This window comes from Larus michahellis, chromosome 9 (genome assembly GCF_964199755.1).
Source record: "Larus michahellis chromosome 9, bLarMic1.1, whole genome shotgun sequence".
NCBI lineage: Eukaryota > Metazoa > Chordata > Aves > Charadriiformes > Laridae > Larus > Larus michahellis.
The window spans coordinates 2,755,642-2,777,866 of record NC_133904.1 but is presented as its reverse complement, the minus strand read 5'-3'; the positions used below and the strand labels follow the sequence as shown (position 1 = coordinate 2,777,866).

At 37.5% G+C, this 22,225-nt stretch overlaps 1 protein-coding gene across 1 annotated transcript in view; it reads left to right on the top strand.

Annotated features, from left to right (window-relative positions):
- The window catches only part of MAP2K1 (mitogen-activated protein kinase kinase 1), a 39,732-nt gene that overhangs the window by 2,488 nt on the left and 15,019 nt on the right, over positions 1-22,225 (top strand). The window contains exons 2-5 of the mRNA XM_074600067.1: positions 14,811-15,021; positions 16,043-16,189; positions 19,377-19,454; positions 19,977-20,028. Of these exons, the coding sequence (XP_074456168.1) occupies positions 14,811-15,021; positions 16,043-16,189; positions 19,377-19,454; positions 19,977-20,028 (488 nt within the window). The remainder of the gene's footprint in view (positions 1-14,810; positions 15,022-16,042; positions 16,190-19,376; positions 19,455-19,976; positions 20,029-22,225) is intronic.

Genomic DNA, 22,225 nt, shown 5'->3' with positions numbered 1-22,225 from the left:
TTCCTGGTATAGTGGAATTTTGGCTATGTGAGTCTCCAGTTACTCATTTGCTTCCAGCATATACAAACCTGTCACTTTGCAAATGATCTTGGAGGCTTCCCTGTTCTCTTTCAGAGAAGAGAACCTCTCAAGAGAAAGAATGAAAAGAGCTCAAATTACTTAGCTAAGTAAAATGATGATTCAGAGCGAGGTGGTATGATTGCTGTCTATAAATGCATGAAGGACCTGAACATCCAGAAGGAAGGAAGTTATTTAGGCCCAAAGGCAATGTTGGCACGAAATCAAACAGATATAGATCGGCCATCAGTAGTTGTATGTTGGAATTCGGAAACTTTCTGGCTGTCAGAGGTGGAAGGTTCTGCAGTGTATTCTGACAGGTATTTGACCCCCAGAATCTCTTGCTCCTTTTAAAATATTGAAGCTTAATACTTTTCGGAATGAGTACATATGATACTTTGGCATCCTGGTAGAAAGGAAGGGGAAAGGGAGGAAATGAAAGAAGAGACTGGATGATTCAGGATATTTTGCTTTCCATTCCTGTCTCGTCCTCTGGCTTCATCCTTATTTGGCCATGGGAACTCATTGACTAGAGTAAGGAAAAGCTCAGAGCTTGAGGTGTAGGGCTTTAAGAATTGTGCGTGCAAGGCCTAGCTCTTACTTGCATGACTCTTCTTTCCCTCCCCTGGCAAGGTAGTACAAAGGAGAATTAGGGTACTTGCAATATAAATGTGTGTATAGTGAATATTTTAATGAAAATGTCGATATGTTTTTCTCTTGACAGCAGTTTTTCTTATTTGTAGCGATTACTTTATTGGCACAGGATGTTGTGGTTCTCTCTGGGGCCTTCCAAATCCCTAGCTACCCTGCTGGACAATAGAGACAACTTAGTAAAAGATTTTCCTATGCTGTGAGCTTCACTTCTGTTTTTGACACTTCCTGCAGAGAAGCAGTTGCACAGGGAGGGTTGAACCTGTGCGGCTCTTCTTGAGCTTCAGATCATCAGAATGAAACCAAGATAACATTGGCCAGCTGCAAGTTTAATTTCATTCTGGTATGTCTGGAGCCGCACAGTTGTAACTGTGCAAAGATTTTTGCAGAGAAAACGGGGGAAAAACCCCAAACAAACCAACCTGAAAGAAAATTATAAAAGGAATCTTTTGACTGAACGTAGTTTACTGTCTTACTAGCCAAAAGAAACAAGAACAAAATCTCTACTTTCTGTTCCTTTCAAACTTCTGACTCCCTTTAAATATCTGACAGTTGTTACCCAATTTCTCTAAATGTTTCTCTAAATCCAAACTAGACCCAGAACATGAAGCTGAAGCTCTGCAAAGAAGCAGGAGGGTAGGTTTCAAGATAATGCCATGTTCTGTATTACAATATGTTGTTTTTTGTTTGTGTGAAAAGAAAGGTACTTCATCTCATTCTTTAGTTGCATCTTTAGAAAAAAGGTAAGCAGAGGGGAATGGTCATATTTATAATGAGAAAGTTAATCTGATATAAAATACCAGTGAAGACAAGGTACAACTAGTTTTTAGCTAGCTGTAGGTAGTCCACTAAATGCCAGCTAAGGCATGTATGGTGCTATGTACAGACCATGCTGAAGCAGAAGCCATGCTGTCTTGTGTTTGGCTTTATTTGTTGTTTTTAAACAACAACACCCTGGGTGAAAACAGTGTTAAATAGCCACCTAACTGTTCTCTCACATGGCAGAACGGAATACGGGCACCTTATTGTTCCCCAACTTTGGGCTCTGCTGATTTCTTTGACACATTAAGTCTTATATTGGCTCACCACTGAATACCTAAATGGCTGATTCTATTAATACATTATGGGCGTGTAAAAGTCTTCATGATTTTTAACTTCTTTGGCTTCTTAAAATTGGTATTTGAGATCCAAATAGATGCTTGATAATTTTTTTAAAATTCAAACCAAATATCTAAACGTGATTAAGTTACTTAAAGTGCTTTTGGCTAAGATGACGCAAAATACAAGAGTTCTATAGTTACAGTCTTGTAATAGAAATTTTTTAAAAATCACTACTTTTTTTGATATTCATCAAAACTTACAGACAGTAAGTTAGACTGTGCAGTGAGTTTTGAAGTGTTCCACTGATGTCAGGAAAGTGCATTGAAATTTATTAGTTAAAATGCCCACATCTAGAAGTATACATATAGGGGAAAAAAAACCTGAGCCTGGAGATCCTAAATGATATTTAATGAGAGAGAATGTCTTGGTGTGTAATGTAGACTATATTCACAGCCTATTTTAAAAGTGCTTACTTGAAAAAGTGAAATAGTCAATACAACCTATTTTGTCATAGAGCACAACAATCCAATGAGCCACCAAATGAGCATTATAATTACTTTTTTAGTTAATTTGCCTGTCATGGAAGAGATTACTGCCGCAGTTAACAATGTGTATTAATGTATCTCATTGCTTGAAACTTCTAATTACAAAAGAGTTACTATATGGTTACTTCTCCTGTACATCAGTTACATTTGGATGTCTATAAGCTAACTCCTCCAATGCCTTACTTCTTACCTTGACCGAGTAAATAAAATCTTTGTCTCTCAGACTGTAAATTGAACCTTCCAGAAGTGTCTGGGACTTTGATAGAATATGATAAGATATAAAAATGAAAGCAATTTTTTTTTGAGTGCCAGTGTCTCTTTTTGTGTTGTATAAGCATTCACATTGAAAAGGTGGCTGGAATTGAAGTGTCTTCCCCATCTGTTTAAGGAATTCCAATATATAAAAACTGCTTTTGTGTTCTAGCAACAACTGGTATGTCCCAAATCAAGCGGAAGCTATGATCTTTGCTCTGGGAAGACAGGACCAATCAAATCTCAGATGTGAAATAGTGAGGTATTATATGAGGTAGAATGAGCAGAGTAAGATTATATTTTGGCAAAGAGGGCTAAGAACGGTATGAAAGAACACTTCTGTTTTGTGTTTAATTAGATAAAAATGAAAGAAAAAAAGTAGAACAAGAAATTTGCATCTTCCTTTAATATGCTGTAAGGAACTGGGTCTTCGAGAGGAATTTAAAAAGATATTGTCTATGGGTCTTTACCACCTTGGTAACTGTATTTCTTTAAAGGACATGGCCTGAAAGAATGTCCAAGGACAGTTGTGAGTGAAAACAGGCCATCAGGCATGGAGCTGCTGTTACTGGTGGTGCTTACACCCATGATGAGCAGGTCTGGGTTTTCTTTTAAGTCTTAACTGTAGTACATCTGTGCCTTAGAACTGTTCAAACTAAAGAGTAATTTCATAGAAATGGATGACTGGCAAAATCCAGTCATAGGTTAAGAACTGCAGTATTAATTAGTCAGCTCTTTCTTGTTGCTTCTTGCTGTTTATTCTGATTAAATTGCATTTAAGGTCATGCATTTAAGGAAGACCCTGAATAGCTGGCATGACCTCTGAGTACAACTGCCTGTATTTGATAGTCAAAGAAAAACTTGGGAATTATGCAAAACTGGTTTGAACTTCAATTTGTATTACAATTTGCAAAATAAATAGTTGCTTACTTGCTGTGCATCTTGCAATTTTCATGTTTTTCGGTATCTTTCTCAAGGGAGCTTCACTTTGGGCTTTGTAGGAGTAGAAAGGCAGACTGTCTCCCATCATCTGTAGTGGGGTGTTTCTTTGTTTTGTGTTGAGTTTGTTTTTTTTTTTTGGTCTTTAAGTTAGCAATGTAAACCAGAGTGTCATGAGGGGAGCAGCAGAACCAGGAGTTTCCCAGTAGATCTTGTTCCAAGAGGATTTGTTCTCTATGGAGTAATTTTTTTTGGTTGGTTTTCTTGGATGTGAGTTTAGAAGAAATGGAAGGAAGATTTTCAGAGTTAATTTTAATGCTTGCTGGGTCTATTCTGCCTTTGTTTTGGGGGGATTTTTTTGGTGTTTTTTTTTTTTTAAACCAAAAATTCTCTGAGGAGGGGCAGCCCTTCTGTGGAATTCCTTTGACTTCAGAGGATCTTTTTCACATGTGTGTGTAGTGTTCTGGAAGATTAGGTCCTGGAATTTTATGACCTATCTGGCTGGATTGCAGTTGTGTTGAATGTGTATGTGGAATGACTGCAAACTTGTAAATGTTTTTAAGAAAAAAAAAAATCAGAAACTTTTTATTCTTTTTCATCTCCTGCTAATGATTAACCAAGCTTACAAATACATGTGCTATGAGAGAATGCATTTTAGGTAGGCAATCATAAATGCTAGATAAATCCAAGAAAAAAACAGTGAGGCTTTTATTATTCACCAAGTCTTCCAAATTTAGATTAAAACATACTTGCTCACAGCATTCTCTTTAAATGTGTTTAAGCCTGTGCATGGTCCTTCATTGAATTAGAAATAGCATTTTAATAATACTTAAGAAACTAATAGAACACACAATATGTTATAATAAAATAGCGGAAAGTAAGACCCTGCATCACCTTAATAACTTATTATATTATTTCTGGATGCATGTGCTGAAAAAATTTACAGCTGAGGAAGCGTACACTAGTAGTACAGAAACTAACACAAGTGGCAAATTCACTGGTGCTGTTCTCACTGGATAGGCAACTTTTAGTTTACAATTATGGATTTGGGAAAGACTTTTGAGATGCTTAATACTGAGGTAACAGTAAATACCAAGTCTTGTTACGTACTTACACTTATATTTAAGCTTAATGACAGTAATGGAGGCATCCTTTAGCTATTATGATGTTGGCTTTGTTCAAAAAGCATATAGCAGTTTAGGAAAGTTAAATAACAACATCTTATTTTTACACCCAGTTTTTACCTTTCATCCCATTGGAATGCAAGGGAAGTGTGGGCTGTAAATATGGATCCAGCCACTCTTCCTTTTCTGTCCCTTAACAGCACCAATTCTGCAGATGGTGACAAAGGTGTGATTTCACAATTAAGCATGTCCTTCTGAAGAAGTCGTCTTCTCTCCTTGCTGTGCCTGTATCTTCATGAGGCTTCTTTTCTTGTATCAACTCTTACAGCGAGACGTGCATGCTGGTCTGATGGAGAACTTACCCACCAAAGAAGCCCAAATTAGTTTTCAGAGGTCTGTCCTCTTGAGCTTGCAGCAGTTGATGTAGCCATGTGGTGGACTTAATAAGGGAAATAATCTGGCTGAAAATGTGTAGGATTTTTAGTTAATTTTTAAAAGGATCTCTTATCTGAATGGGTTGCTTAAGAATGAATGGCTAGGGGCAGAATGAGGCAGAGCTGCCTCCTTTGGCAAGAGCACAGGCTTTTGCAGGATTAAGTGACGGTATACTCAGAGCCTGAGAGATACTATTGAGATGTGTTGAAATTCGGTAATTACAACAATTTCCGAGTAGCACATCTTTTAATTGAATAGTCTCAGGTCTCTGTCTCTAGAGGATCAGATTACCTCTGAGACCTTCCAGTGTCATCCAGTAGCTGAAGAAGGTTTAAAAAAAAAAGATTGAAACGGACTAGGTACGCCAAATATGTAGTTGAATTATTTATTTGGCATAAAAACAGTGCTACTGTTGTGGGCAAAGGGTCTTTAGCACTGGCTTAAAAAAAAAAACCCACCATGAAAACTGTGGGGAATTTACATAAGACAGGAAATACATCAGCCGGTTATTTGGGTGTATATTGACTAAGTTATTTCAATGTATGCAGGAGAAACATTCTGAAAGTAATTGGGGAAAAAAATTATTTATGGTAAATCTAGATATTCCCTTGAAGTTCTAAATTTTCCAGTAATAAAGCTCCCCCCCAGCTTCTTGCTTGTGCTACTCTTTTTGCAGCTGCATTTGTTCTTCCATCATTGCCCTGGGGATTGACTGGGCTTTATAAACTGTACAGATTCCACTGCCAAAACACAAAAATGTCTCTTAGAGGAAGCAATGTTAGTTGGCAACATCAGTTTCTAGCTTGCTGAATTTTTGGGGAGCGTGTTCGTTCTTCCAAAAATTTTTAAATTTTTTTTTTAAAGGAAGTGATGAATTTTTTTTTCCTGAAGATTTATTAATGTGTTGCTAGAAATTAGCAACTGGATGATTTCTGATTGATATATGTTCAATGTGACTTGGACAAAAACTTGATTATACTTTGGAATGAATGTGCAAGGCATTCTGCCAGTTGGTGCCCACAGGAGTTGAACAACTGGGAAAGGCTAATTCACTCCTTGGTATATCTTTGCAAACATCTGTTGAGATGCCGTATTCATCCCCAGTCTTGTCTGAACAAGAGGAGAGTGAATTCCAGCAGAACTTCTACCTGCTGACAGCTGAGGACGTGGTCTCTCACCTGGCTGCAGCTGCTTCGCAGGCATCCAACAGAAGCAAGAGTACAGTGGTGTCTGTGGCCGGGTGACACATGCGAAAGAATAAGAATTGAAGCAGATTATTTTACTTTACAGGTTGAGAACCATGACGGAGATATTCCATCAGTGTGTGATTCTTTGGATGAACAAGTATCTTAAAAACCTACTTACGGGTTTTTAAAACAAACCGTTGAAACTTCCTGGCAACTCGTCTTTCTTTCAGCATTTTTTACAACTCAGCATTGTTCTGTTCTTTTCTAGAACTTTTTTCAATGTGTTGGGAAGATGAGTCGTCAGATTTAGTGTAGCAAATATAACAATTGCAGAATACGTTTTTTGGAGGGAGAAATATTCTGTCTGGATATAAGGGTGTATGTATTTATATGTGACTATTTCTATATGTATTGGTACAGTCTGTACATATGTTAAGTTAAAAAATTACTAATTCCTTCCACTAAATGGCTATACTAGCAGATGTTCTGTGTTACTTGAAATGGATGGATTGCATATAGGCAAAAATGTGAACCTTCCACCCTTGGCTTTCTCTGAATCCCAGTTATAGATTTTTTTTATGTTTTCATCTGCATATTCTGGCAATTTTCTTTCCCAGTCCCTGATGTGTTAACTGCAGCTTTTGATGAAGTTTGAGCTTCTGTGCTCCTTGCTCAGTTCTTGCACATAAGGCATCTCAATTGTAATCCTGGCTTTTTCGTGGGCCTTGTAAACTGATACTGTAACTTCATCTCTTTTATTATTGCAGTGTCTCTCAAAGGCTGTGTAGCTACCACATAAGGGAGTCGTGAAGATACTGTTACCATACTGTTGCATGTACTTATCCCTTGTTTTTATCATGAAATTTAACTCAAGAGTTCAGAGACCTAAAACAGTGACAAAACAGGACTTGTGCAAATACATGTGTCAGCTGATGATCAGAATTTTATAACTTCTATTTATCCTCTGTGTTGTGTTTTAAATACCTGAAAAATAATATCCTTTTTCTGTCCCTAAGGCAGTGTTAATTGCCCTGTTGCTCTTTTATTCTGGTTGTGTGTAGTGCTGAGAAGGAAAAATCAGTGGTAGGTGCACAGGTATTTGTGAAAGGGAGATTGAGAACTTGGATTTCTGATTCTGGAGATTCGGTTCTTGAATTTCTTAATTTGAGATGGCAAAGTGTGTTTGTGGCAAACATAGAATTCAATGCTACAATAAGTCCTGAGGAAGCCTTTTAACTGGGGAGTGGTGGGGGTAGAACAACCCTAAAAAAAACAACCACCAAACCAGTTGCATTGCTGAGCCACAGAGCTAAATATGCGAAAGGGCTGCCTGAGCCTTAAGGGCTGTGACTCCAAGTGGTGGCTGGGAACAGCTGTGAAAAAATCTGGTAGAAAATGTCACCTAGGGTGTGAATCTGATATCTGTCCATTGTGCCACTGCTCGCATCTGTGGCTTTATTCCCTTTGGTGAGCTCTGTCTTCAGTTCAAACATGTTACTTGGCACGCTTTGGCTTATTTAAGAAAAAAATAGTCTGAAATAGTGGTTAGGCTAAAGCAAAAGAGGGGGGAAGCTTAAAGCAAAGATTCCTACCCAGCAGCTCAGACTACAAGGAGTTTTTGAAGTTAAGCTGTATGATTTGGTTGGAGACTCAACAGGAGACTTGAAGTCGTATTGCATATTTTATTCTCTAAATAAAGCGTTCAGCTTTAGAAAAATGAGAAGTCTTACATTGAGTTAGTCTAGCTGGATGCTTATTTGGACAGGACAATACTTTTCTAATAGTTTTGCTTTATGTACCTTTTACTAAGAAATAGATTTTAATCAAATTGTCTGCCTCTTATTCTTACTGAGTAACTTTTTTCTGGCAGTGTTAAACCTTAAAATATGCCCTGCTGTGTCTGTTGCATTGTGAAAGTGGAGCGGAATTTTCAGATGTTAAAATTCATTCTAGAAACGAGCAGGTGTATTGGGCAATCATGTATCCCACCTAAAGGTAAGGGTAATTTATGAAGGACCTCTAACGGGTTGCAAGAATTGAAAATAAGCAGGAATTGAAAAATAGTGTATTTTTCCAAAACAAGACTCCTTTGCACTTAGAGCGGGTTTGGATGTCTTTGAGTTGTTGTTTTAACTGTAAATTTTGTGAGGCTGCACTGGAGTTAGCCCAGACACAGACACCTGTTCTGTAAACTATAAGAGGTTTGTAGTTACTCTGTCTTCCATATTATTCTGTGAACAGTTCTTTGTTAAATAAAAATTTGTCGTATTGCCTGGGGTTTGGCACAGTCATGCAAAATAGTAGTCTGTCTTTTCAAAACTACAGAATGTCTTCATGTTCCTAATACTTTATTTCAGCTCCCTGATTGAGGTTGTTCATGGAAATGATGTAGTGAACTGCCTACTTTTTTTTTTTCTCTAAATTGACAGTTGTGTAGGCTTGGGGAAAGCATTACTGTCACTGTTCTGGAAAACAACCCCCGAGCCTGTATCCTCATGTGACAGTAGATCTGAAAGTAAATGTACTTCTTTATGCTTTCACTCATACTAATTGTTCGGCTTGCAAAACTGATAGTAATAACTTTGAACAACTATTTGACAAATTACTGTTAAAGACTGTGTCAGACTTCTTTCCTCTACCACGTTTTTTTTCTCTCCAAAGTAGACTTCAGTGTTGAGTACAGCTTTAATGTAGCCTTTAGGGTTGAGTACGTGGTTAACTTATCACTAACCTGAATTAATACTCTAAATCCTTGAGAATTTCTTTTATTAGTATGAATTAAGAGTAAGGATTTCTCTTCTGTTTTTTAGTATGACATTATGTACTAGCAGATTAAAGGCAGCATTTATCTTCTTGTTGCTGGTTCAAAGAGAGCACGTATACTCTAAAATGCCTCATGCATCTGTTCCAGGAGTGCTTTCTTCAGTGCTGGGGTGGCTGCCCCCCAAAAGCATCAACAGAGAAGTCTCTTCTTGCTGTCTGCCCATCTTTTTATATAGGGCAAGAGCACTCTGCAGAATGTTATTCCTCCCTGTGTGTAGGAGCTCAGAGCAAGGAAATATAGGGTTGTTCAGTATCCTGTAACATTAATGTGTACCTACAGTGCCTACCTGTGTGTGATATGCACACATTTACAGTGATAATAGATCATAGATGGTTTCATGTTTAGAAACAAAGTTAGTTTGGGGGGGGGGGGGGGGAAACAACCCCAAAACAAAAAGCAACTTGCTAAAAAGCCAGAACAAAACCCCACAGCCAAACCTTAAGGGAACACAGTATGATAGGCTCAAAAAGTGGCCTGGTAACCTGGTGAAGTGACAGTATTTTCAACACATCTTGTCCATTCCGGAGTTTGTGGATGAGGCCACGTGCATCTCCATGAAGGAGTGGATAGAACATGTAGTCCAGCAGTAACTAGAGGTGCTGCTGTGCGCTAACTTAGATTTTTCTAAGCACCTGGTTTTGGCTGTTGTTGGGAATGTGTGATACTGGGTGAGGTGAGACAATTCTGAAGCTCTTAGATGAGCTTCCATATAGGTGAGATCTCACTGAGGCTGAAAAGCTCCCAGCGTCCTGTGCAGTGGTTCTCCTCAGAAAACCTTTCTCACCTCTGTGGTCCTCCATGAACTGGCTGCAGAAGGGGTGGATGTGGGTTCCCCCAGGATGTCAGAGGGCGGTTGTCTTCTGGCCTTTTAATGAGGATTTTTGCAAAGTGGAAACGGGCAGGAGAGTAGGTGAATTTTCTGTGTGTGTCAGAGGATTGTTGATGTTTGGGGGGTGGGGGGTGGCTGTGTGTGTTTGGTAGGGGCCTGCACTCTGATTAAGTTCAGTGCTGTGTTCTTTTTAAACTTCTGAGGTTACAAAAGTCCTGTGTGGCTAGTAGGACATTGTGCTGTCAGCATACTTCTTGGAGCGCAAAAAGGAAGTAGTGTTGCCTTGATAAGAAGGATTCTACCTCCTAGAGATAATTCCACCTCTAGAGCACCTGGTACCTGGTGCTGTGCTTTATGGGGAAAAACAAACAAATAACACCCCAAAAAACTTGCACTGAATGCATATTTTAACTTTCCATTTGGCCTGGAAAAGAGATCTTGTGATAATTTTATTTGAAGTTCAGTAGTTAGGACACTATGCTTTTTTACAGTGGTATTGTCTGCTAGCTATACAGCATATTTATCCATTTCTGCTAGCTGATTAAGAATAGATTTGCTGACAGTGTTCTGTGAAATTACACTGTGTCTTTAACAAATGGAGAAAACAGCACTGACCTCCCTGTGGCTTCATTCAGATGATCACATTATGAAAGCTGGATTCTTCCCTTCGTGCAGTATGTTTAGTATGTGCTTGGCTTTAAAACTGATAGCAGTAAATTAAATGATAACCTGTTGCTTTAGAGTAGCGCTTGGAACGGTGAAGCACTGAGGTGGTTTGATGATTGCCTGCTCTGATGGAACTCTGGCAAAGGCGTAGCGCTTTGACAGTGAAAAAACAACTCCAAGACTGCAGCAGGTAATGGTGATGAATTTTAATAGGAATCTTTGTCTCTGAATAAAAGTTTTATATAAGATTAAGTAACTACTAGTGCTTCTTCTGGAGGCAGACGTCAGCACGTTAGCATGCTGCTACTTTTAGCTTCCAAAGCATCCTTAACGTTTTCATGGGTCTTAATGATGAACTGACTTAAGTGTTCTCTCTTCTGTATTTTGTATGGGTTTGGTTTAGTTGCATTTGTAAAACTTCATGTAGAATGACTTACTTATCCACCTGCTTCTGTATGTGATTAGCACTGCAACTTGGCTGTGGCCCTCTTATATGGTGAGGGTCCAAATAACAGAGTTACTGGTCAGGAATAATATTCTTACAGAAGCTCAAGTTCAGCACTAAAACTATCGAAGTCCTACCTCCTAAAAATAGTAAGAGTAGATTACCACCAGCAATTTTAATGACACAAATATTATTTTTTTTTTTAAGATTTAGCTATTTACATTTGAAATTGATTGGTATTTAGTGCATCAAGTAAATGGCCATAATGGAAAAAAGAATTAAATTATAAAGCCAACTGGAGGTGTTACTTATAGTTACATTCTGTATAGTAATTCTGGTAATGCATTTGTTGGGTTAATATCTTTCACAAAAATTCTTCAGAGTTAATTTACTTTACAGTTAGAGAATTGGTCCTGAAAAATTCAAGTGAGATCCAAGAACTTTGTTGCTGTCATTGTCTTGCTTGTCACTGCAAGTAATGAAGATTTTACCATTAGAGTTTAGAACATTCTGGTGATTTTGCTGGTGGCCACATTCTAGATGGAGAAACTTGATGTGCTGAGATTCATGGGACCAATACTTTTCCATCTATGAGAGCCTTTGCAGTCTTGTGACTAGTGTTTGAGCAAGGACATGAACAATCATTTATACTTTCAAGCAAGGAAATGCCTGTATTTTAAGTGAATGCCAAGTTTATTGAGATTGAAAGGAGCAATGTAACAAACCCCCTCACTTTAAACAGGCATACGTTAAGCTAACATACATGTGATAAATGCTATCGTAGCAAATTTTTTGTTACTAAAGCATCAGCATGACTGAGTATTTTGTTTCATCACACTAGCGTTTTGTCTGCACCAGGTCACATGCTCAAGCATCTCTGTGTTGTCTCCAAATGAAGAAAGAAAAAAAATCAATAGTTGTTTTCTTCAAAACAGCAAGAAAAGCTGTGTTGCATCCTGTTTCTGTGTCTCGTTTCGTTTTTTTTCAAAATGAGCAGCCCTACCTTCTTCTATAGTCTCTAAAATGACAGCAAGTTCCCTCAAAACTTGTAAATGAAGATAAGGATCACTTGCTGCTGTGGCATACTGGATCAGATTTTTCAGAGGAAACTGAAATTTACTGTTAAGGTCGTGTTTTCTGGGGGAGAGCTTGGTTCTGTGTTGGTATTAAGTCCATATGCAGGCTTTATAGTCTGTGTTGGCTGCTGAGCTCATCTGAAAATCTGGTCTTTATATGTTAAATGCCCTTTTGATATATAATATATGAAATACAGTGTCTAGGAGCTTGATATATTTTTATTTCAGATGTTAAAGTGAATTCAACAAAACCGTTACTGCTAAGTTATTTGGATGTTCCTTGAAATTCTGTTATATGCTGTAAATTGTCTTGGCTTCTTTGGAAAGAGAGATCCAGGTAGTGGATGCTGACCTCTCGTTTATGAGGTCCTGACTTCTTTAAAGCAGTGATACAGAACAACAGATCTGTCTGCAAAAGTCACATCGAATAAAACTGCCTCATTAATTCAAGATGTTTTGTATAGTGATTTTGATATAAGCACAGGATAAAAGCAGGTAAAATGCACTATGAAAAAGTTTATTTTTAATGACTGAATGTGAACTATAAAGTTGCTCTGCTTCTAATATAAAGAAATATTTGAAGGATACTATTTTGGTAAGTGGCCCCAAGTATACCAGGGATCTCTGTTCTCTGTTTCTGCTAGTTGTGTAGGGTTTTATAGAATAAAAAATAATCTGTACTTCCTAAAAATACCAATGTTCAACATATTGCTCGCATGAAATCAGTATTGCTTTTTTATTATCTGTCAAGTGTGTGTAGAAAGCTTGCTGCTGTTCAAGCCTGCTACAAGAGGCTTCAAAAATGTGTCTCTCTTAATGGTTCATCTTTAAAACAGAGTCCATAAATCAGATTAACTTGAATGTTCCTATAAGCTGTGCTCATCCACATAGGGAAATTTCTCATTGTAGATACTCTAGGGTATTTGTTGTATGATTATACTGGTATGAAGCATGGTATGAGGACAGAAATAAGAGTACATTCCCCTTTGTGATAGCCTGAAAATGAAGTATCTGCACCAGAATTAAATTACTTTTATACTAAGTTAGAGACGTGGTATTATAACTACAGTAGAATAAGGGCATTAAAATTTACTATGTAAGACTGCTCTGGTTTTGTGCAGCGTTGCCAAATTACATTTGCCCTAGGTGAGTGTTTTGTGAAACTTGCTCGCAAGTGTTGCCTAGTGATCTTATGTCTGGACTGTTAAAATGTCAAAACAACGGACTGGAGAGAACTCGCATTTCCATCAAAGGTCTTATTCTGTTTCCTCTATTTAACTCTTCTAAGCATTATCGCTTTCTAAGTTAGCTTAGCAATTGCATCCTGTCTAACATATTTAAACTCATAAATGAAGGAGTGCATCGTTGCTTAAACTTTTGGAGTGATTGTGTGGTAAGGAAGAGCCTTGATTAAGCCTTACATACAGTCAAACCAAGATTGTTATCCTGCCTGGAAGTGCAGACTCTCTAATGAATGAACTGGGGGTTTCATCATACATAATTCTGTCTTTCCATTGATTCTGGGGGTTATTTGTTATTGCTTCTTGGAGAATCAACCTTGTATCTTGTCAGCTGACCAGCACCTTGCTGGGCATTCAGAGAATGCCTTTTTTGTACAGCATGTTTTGAAAGTGGATGTTTTATGAAAGTAGACGTTTTATGAAGTGATGAATAGAAATAGTTTTCTTGATTATTGGTGAAATATAATGTATTTTTTTTAATGGCAAGTGGTTTAGGCTCTGAAGAAGTAGATTCTGTTCATGAAGTTTTTCATCCTAGCAACACTGCGTTCCCTGGGAACATTGTGTTAAATTTGGCTGAACCAAATAAAAAAAGATACTTGCTGTTTAAATATTTACTCTTGCAGCGACTTATTGTGGCAGTTGTAAGTGGGAAATTTTAAATGAGCTTTTAAGTTATTAAAAAGAATCTTCCTGGGAAAATGAACTTCTGTCTATAATCCCAAATTTAACTACCGCTTAAAGTTTTGTATTTCTATTTTGTATTGCATAATGATGTTAAACCTAGGTTTCTGTAGATATGCTCTTAAAAGAAAAAGTAAGCTTAAAACCTTTGGGCTGGTTCTTTTCCCCAGTTAAACTAAAAAATGCTTTTGTGTTTCCAGTGGCCAGGTTTTTAATGCCTGTTTGTTTGGCTGTGCTTTACAATTTTTTAATGATATTTAAATAAGAAGCTTCTGAATGGATTATTAGTTAGAGTTATGTGAAAATCAGTACATAAAACATTTAGACAAACTCCGTAGAAAATTGCAACGCAGTCCTTGACAATGGGAAAGTAAAAATAGTGTGGAGTGATGCACTGTGATTCATGAGATCTCTGATAATAAACGCTCAGTTGTTAAGCCACTCCTGTAGGCAGTGAAACTTAACGTGCACAAATTTGGACAGAACCTCAAAGATGGAGATACTGGGTATTGTCTGCTTGTGTTCATGTCATTGTTTTATCTGGAATAAAATACTGTTTACTTTAATCAGAGTTTCAGTAATGCGTGTCTCATGGGGATGACTGTACAAGTCAGGTCCTTCTAGCTAATGTATACAGGTGCAAAAGTGTAGTGGATTTAATCTCTGACCTCAATGCTCTATTCTCTTCCTCTTGCAACACTGCTGGGTAAGTTCAAACAGCTTAATAATCATCTATTCTTTCTCTATTGTACAGGACAAACTTGGAAGCACTTCAGAAGAAGCTGGAAGAACTAGAGTTGGATGAACAGCAACGAAAGCGCCTTGAAGCTTTCCTTACCCAGAAACAGAAAGTTGGAGAGCTGAAGGATGATGACTTTGAGAAGATCAGTGAGCTGGGAGCAGGGAATGGCGGTGTGGTCTTCAAAGTATCTCACAAGCCTTCTGGTCTCATAATGGCAAGAAAGGTGAGTGCCTCAAAAATAGGAACTTAGGGATGATTTTTATTAAGGAGGTTGTTTCTGATGAAATACAGTGACTCTATTTAGATAAATAAGTGGTATTGACACACAAAAAAAGACTTTAATGCCAACTTTCAGAGAAGTTGGTGTCATTCAAAAAGTAGGAAAGGTTGCACGTGCTTATCCTAAGCTTCCTAGTTTTTCAGAAAGTGTCCCACGTGTTAGTAATGATAGAACAGACATTCATTCCCTTTTTTTTTCTCATATTTTTCTTTCCCATTTTGACAAATATGATCTCTTCAGATGAGTATGTATCTTTTGGTAGATACATATCTTTTGGTAGAAATGTGGTAGACTTAGTAGTGAGTAGTATTGTATGAGATAAGCAGTCTAGTGGAACAAAGTATTTTATGTAATCTTATAATCTTCCCTTTAGATTTAGAATCAGTTTGGAGAGTTTTTAATTTGAGGTTCAGCTCATTCCTTCCACCAGCGCTTTACAAACACCCGTGCAGGTATTTTTCAGCAGCTGCTTCTGAGTCAGTGTCTTTGACGCATTTCCTTTAGACATTTGTTCATGGCTTTTCCTCAACATAAAGAGCTTCAGCTTCTGAACTATTTTTTTAAAAAAAAAAAAAAAGGCCAAAAAAACCCCCAACCAGATAAATGAAGAAAATGTGCTGGAACAAAAAGTTTCTGATAGAGAAGTCTTCTGTGAAAAGAAGAGATGGAAATCCTGCCCTTTCGTGGGTGCTGATGTTTCAACTTTCTCATGCTGTATTGGTAGTGTTTTCTTTTCCCTTTCCCACTCAAAAAATAAGAATGGATTATTTTATAGTTGAGTCATCAAATAATTCTGGTTGGATGGGGCCTTAGGAAGTCATGTAGTCCAACCCCTGCTCAAAGCAGAGTCAGCTACAAGGTCAGAGCAGGTTGCTTAGGGCCTTCTCCAGCTAGGTATCGAGAACGTCTCCTTCTGAATGGCACTTTGCCACTAAGAAGATAATAAGTGTGGGTTATTTTCCAGTTAATTCATCTAGAGATCAAGCCGGCTATTCGAAACCAGATCATTCGTGAGCTGCAAGTTCTACATGAGTGCAACTCTCCATACATAGTGGGCTTCTATGGCGCTTTTTACAGTGATGGAGAAATCAGCATTTGCATGGAACATATGGTAAGAACATATAAATCTGTCTTAGCTTGAAGTTATTAACAGACCATTAATGCAAAACCTGAGTGTCAACAGGGCTTAAGTTAACAAAGTAGACCCTTCTGCATGAATAAGGAGCCAAATACTGTGTTTTGGATTTACTCTGCAAATCTGAGATTGGGGTTGATATGATCTGTTTTATCCCCTTCTCCAGTATTTGCTCTTCTGTTGTAGTGGAAGCTGTAAAAATGTAACACCCCAGTTGCTTCTCCTTTATCCATGGTCCTTTTTGTTTTCCTTTATTTAAAAATATTTACCCAATCCTGCTACTTAGACACTTGTTCTGATTTGGATTTAGTTTTGTTTTTATGCAGAATGGACCAGATCACTCTGACACTACAGCTGTGCAGTCCTTAGTAGCTATGATAAGGAGAATCTAGTTTATTCTTATTTAGAGGAATCCATATTTTGACTCCTTTTTTCAAATTTCACAGAAAATGCAAACAAACAGCGCACAGGAAGTGAACAAGCCCAGAAGGATCTTACACAACTTTTTAAATGCCAAAAATATTTTTAACTCTGTTTCATTTTAATAGAAAAGTACACATTCTTCTTGACATCTGTTTGCCTTTCTCTAACCATATGGAGCCAAACACGAGAAGTAAATTTTCTGTAATTAAAGGTCAGTCAAATTTTTTGCCTCACTTAGTAGAGGATGTTTTTAACAATACGAAATATGATAAATCTGAAGACCTTTTTGTGTTTTTTTTTTTTTTTTTTTCTGGAAAAAATGTTTCTTTGGAGAGAAACCTTATTTTTTTCTGGAAAGTACATGTGATTGTTTTAATGCTTCTCTGGTCTTCTCTTACGGAAATTTTTAGAAGAAATCGATGGTTGCCTAGGAACCAGTGATCATGATCCAGTTTTTAAGCATGTGCTAGCGGAATAGAAGGTGTGCATACCCCAAAATACAAATGACTATTGGGAATTATAAAGAAGTTAGTTTCTCAAAATTGAAAAGAATAATGAAAAATAGGAAATAGATGTTAAAAATGACTGGGCATTGTTTCAGAATACATTATTAAATGTCACAAATGTGCACATCTGCAATTGCTAAAAGAGTGTGTGTGTGTTAAGGCATGCCAGAAGGGAGATGGTGGTGGTGTATAATTACCTGTAGAAATAAAAGGCCTAAAGAAACTCAATTTATTTGTCAATGAGAAAATTAACAGGAGTGATCGGGGCTTGCAAGTTTCTAAGGAGAGAATGAGATATCTGACAGCAGGCATCTCTTAAATTGAAGAGAAGGCAGTATGAAATCGGGTGTTTCAGTGCTGAATCTGATCGAAGTCAGACTGGGTGCAAGATTTTACACATAGAACAATTGATCAATAAGATAGGAAATAGAAAGAGAAAGTGGATTATTTAAATTGTAATCTTAGTTAAGCCATCAAACTGTTGGCTTAATGCAGATCGTTACTTGGAAGTTTTTGGTCTCCTTTTGGGTAAACGATTAGATGAGAATCTCCATTGTCTCTTTTGTACAGTTGCTGCCAGTCAAAATTCTTATTTTTAGCAATGAGTTACAAAACCTAAGTATGAATATGAACAGAAAGTTGGAGGTGGAAAAGGGATGGAACTTGAAGATTTGAGTGTTGATATTTTTAGGTACGTAAATTCAAAATCAATGCATAACTTTGCTTAGCAGCAGGTATTTAACAGGCAAGAGGATTGACGTTTGCTCCTGAAAGACACTGAAGGTTGCAGCCAACACTAGGCAATTAAATTGTATTCAGCCTCTTCCAGGATTGGAGCTAGTCTCCAGGGAGGTGGGGGGGGAGGGAGGGGGATGGACACGAGTGTTTTTTCTGTATGAAATCTTTGTTAATATACTGGTGTCTCAGTAGAGACAGCTGTCCAGAAATGCAGACTGGTTATACAAGAGATTCATATAGAGCTCTTTTTTTTCTGTTGGTGTATTTTTAATCAGGTGTGGTGTATGTGGGTGTTTTTTTTTTTTATAAAAATACATGATCAAGTAAGTATTTATATATTTTGCTTCTCATAAGAGTTTTAGAGTTTTAGTCCTCGAACTTTACATTTTAGCTTTTCAGTTTACATGTATAAATGGTGATGAAAACTTCCGAAGGATAGGTTAAGGCAGAAGGCAATTGCTTTGTCAAGTTGGATTTTTGTCTTGAGTACTGGGAGATACCAAACGCTGATCTGGACAACAGGCTATTGGTTTTTAGTTTGAGGAGTAACTTTCTCCTTTCTCTTTTGACTGTATATTCTCTGTTCTAGAGAATCTAGAACTTACATACCAGCCTATTGTTGAATCAGTTGCTAAAAATAAATAGCATTTTTTACAGTTTTTATTCTCAGAAGCTCTTAGCAACAGTGGAATATATTTCACTTTGGGGTTGCATTCAATTTATTTAACCTAATATGATGAGCAAGACTGTTATTTACTATGGAACTTTAAAATAATTTCTTCCTATTTTGGTTCTTTGAGAGCTGTGCCAAATCAACCCTCCATCCTTGGAAGCTGACAGTGTCACCTGGCTATGCGGAACAGAGAGAGGCCACCTTCATCTGTGTAGGATCTCATCTGGGGAGTGAGGGGAACAGGGATCTGCCTTTAATTATGATCATGGGGTGGCACTAGCATGCATTGTATTCAGGAAGGGCACTCGGTCTTTGCCAGTATGATGAATTTTCATCCTTGTAATCATGGTCATATAATCTTCTGTGCTTCTTCAATCCCCTCACTCTGTCTTTGGAGAGGGAGGGAGAGAGTGTCGTATGATGGCTGTAACAAGAAAAAAGGTAATATGTGTTATTACATTGGTCTGAAAGGTACAGAAATCTGTAAAATTCCTGATGCCTGGTCAACTGCTATTTGTGGACAGTACTTCCTTAACATGAGCCAAACCATGGGAAGAATAGCATGAAGATCATTGTGTGAAATGTTTATTTGAGTGGATGTTGTTACTGGCCAAATGTTTGTTTAAAATAAACATAAAACTGACTAATTCCTACTGAGGAATAATTTATTTTTTTTCAGATAGGTACCATAACAATATTAAATCAAACATGAAAAGCAGCATTTTTTTTTTCCTCACCAAATTTAGGCTTCAGAATACAGTCCTGTTTAAAGTGTTGTAGAGTAATTTCATTAAAGCTTGACTACTCAAACATTTATTATTAGGATGGTGGCTCCTTGGATCAAGTACTGAAAAAGGCTGGAAGAATTCCAGAGCAGATACTGGGCAAAGTTAGCATTGCGGTAAGTGCGTTCATCACTCAAAGACTGGAAGTGGGTACGTTTGTGTCTCGGTGCGGTAATGCCATATCCAGGAAACGGCCGCTTCAGGATTGAAGGGTGTGGGGGAGAAGAAATATTAGCAGATTTTTAAGCGTGTTGCTTTCTTTTAAAAAAGCAGTCTTTGTGCGTGTCATTTGGTAGCTCAGGGTATTGGAATGAGTAACACATTCTATTGTGTTTACTTTTGATTTTCCTGCTTTTCTATCAGCTTATTCTTCTGGCTAAGAACAGAATTAACATTTCATTAAAAAGGTAACTTTCAAAGTTTTTTAAATCTGCTGTGCAACAAACTATGCAAAACTTCCAGTAAGGGTTCATTCTAGTCTGAGCTGGAGGCAGAAATTAATGCAAAATACTGATTTGGAGCGATTACACTTCGGGATTTCTGTTATGTTCCATTCAGTTGGAATTCTTGTACACACAAAGTATACAATTATCTTTTCTGTTTCATAAATTGAAAATTTTTCTTTTATTTGTCCTTAGGTAATAAAAGGACTCACATATCTGAGAGAAAAGCATAAAATAATGCACAGAGGTGAGAGAAAAACTTACATTGTAACTTTCCTTGAATATAATTTTTATTCAAGTTAAAATACGTACATTTTCTATGATTGTTTTTTTTATGGTTCGATGTGACTTTTAGTTCAGAGAGGCTTTTTTGGGTAGTGTAAGGCAAACTTCTTTTAATCCAAATCTCTTACTGTGGTTGTCATTTATCTTCGACTTCTGCTATCTTGCTGCAGTTTATCTGGGTTTATAATCCACACTTAAACCTGGTATGCTCATGTTACATGTGCAAACAGAATTTCTCTCTGTTTGAGACTGCTTGCTGCTGGAGTAACTTGCCCGGTTGCGAGTGTGTTGTAGAGCTGGGGATCTAACTTGAGAGCAGAAGTACTCCCTTTGCAGTGAAGATAGGAATATGCTGAAGGATACAAGTGATTCAACCTTTGTTTCCCTTAAATACCAAATGAGTTGTCCTGCATTTTCCAGAAGAAAAGAGAACTTTTTCAACACAAGATATGTCATAAACTTCTAGATAAACACAGACAAGTACAGAAGCAAAGGTTGCAGCCTTGGGCAGTGCTCTGCATTGAAGATGCTCTTTCCCGTTTCTGCCTGTGGCAGTGGCGCTTGGGCAGAGTTAAGCATTGCCTGGCATAGCTGCAGTGGAGATGTACCCTGCTAGTGTAGTTGTGGGCAGTATGTTTCTCAGAAATGTCAGCACTTGCAATGAGGCAACACGTATGGAGGTAAGCTCTTCATGTAGTTTCCATTCCTATACTCGGTTAAGAGAGAAAGAGAAGCAGAAGAGTTAAGATACCTATGAACGGGGTTTTTGCGATGGCATAATTAACTGTTAATGAAGGAAACTGTATTAGAAAAAGCATTGTCCAACTGTATCTTTTTGTTCATTGCAACTGCTAGTCTTTTAGTAGTAACATCTATTAAGTGCAACAACAAAATCTTTGGAGAGATTCTTGATCAAAACCTCTGATCTAAAATTAATTTGACAATTCAATGTTCATTATTGCCATTAAAACTTTTAAAAGTAAGTCACTATTTCTATCAGCTGTCTTATGTTCACATGCTACTTATAGACATCTAGCATACAGAATTGCATCTCTTCTATACTTCAGGGTTTTTAAAAACACGGTGCAGCTATGTAAAATGTGTGTCACTTCTACACTCCCAGGATCTTTAGTTACTTTAATGTAAAATAAATGCCCTGCTTCATTTTCAGCTTGCAGTTGCCCTTTTCAAAATCCATCCCTTTCACTAATCTGTTGCATGTTCCATTAAACAAAGATGGCACTTGGTATGGTAAAGCAATAAATTCCACTATTCCTGACGTGAGTGTAAATTGACGACTAGAGAGGGAGCATTTCCTGGTTTTTTTTGAACGGCACCACTCGTTACAGTGATCATGCAATAGGTATAAACCATACCAGCTGTTTGGTGAGTTTTGTACCATATGAGATCAATCTTCAGTTTATGAAAATATCTTCATCAGACACTAATATGTGTCTGAGTTTATAGTTGTTGGCCAGACCAAAAAGAGTAATTAGCAATCCTAGTTTATACAGTCTGTTGTAGGATCACCTTACACATGAAGAAGACTGTGTGTATTGCACGTTACTGTTTTCTGGATTTTCTTTTTTTAAACAGTCAAATATAGCTCTCTTCTGGAGAAAGGAGGCTGGAGGTAGGCTCTGTGAAGATTTCTGATGGTAGTTGTAAAGTCATTTGTCTCCCTTGAGAGCAGAAGGAAGACTGCTGGGGAAAAAGATCATCTTACTTTAGGGCATACTGGAAGAGTGACTGGCGTATCTTGTAGCTCTCAATTCAGGTGCAGCAGTGGTTTGTTAGCATGTCGGTTGATTGGGATTTTTTTAGGTTGTTCTTGCTCAGCTGGCTGAAACAGCAGTTCTTTTTAAATTCCTTTTTAACAGTTTTACAATCTGTAAATCTGATAAATCCAAAATAAAGCCCTTCTGATCTTGTTTAAGTGCAGCTTAACCTCACAGTGGCTACATCAGAGGTTACACATTAAGTGCACAGGCCTACAAAAGTTCCTCTTCTATGTTGCTTCCGATGTTACTGGATTGAATGTGCCCAGCAGCATAACATTCCATGTACAAATTGTAATTTTTATTTTTTCAGCTCACTTTTCATGCTGTGTGCTCTGACAACATTAGGAATACATGAGTTTGTACACTTTTTGCAGAAAT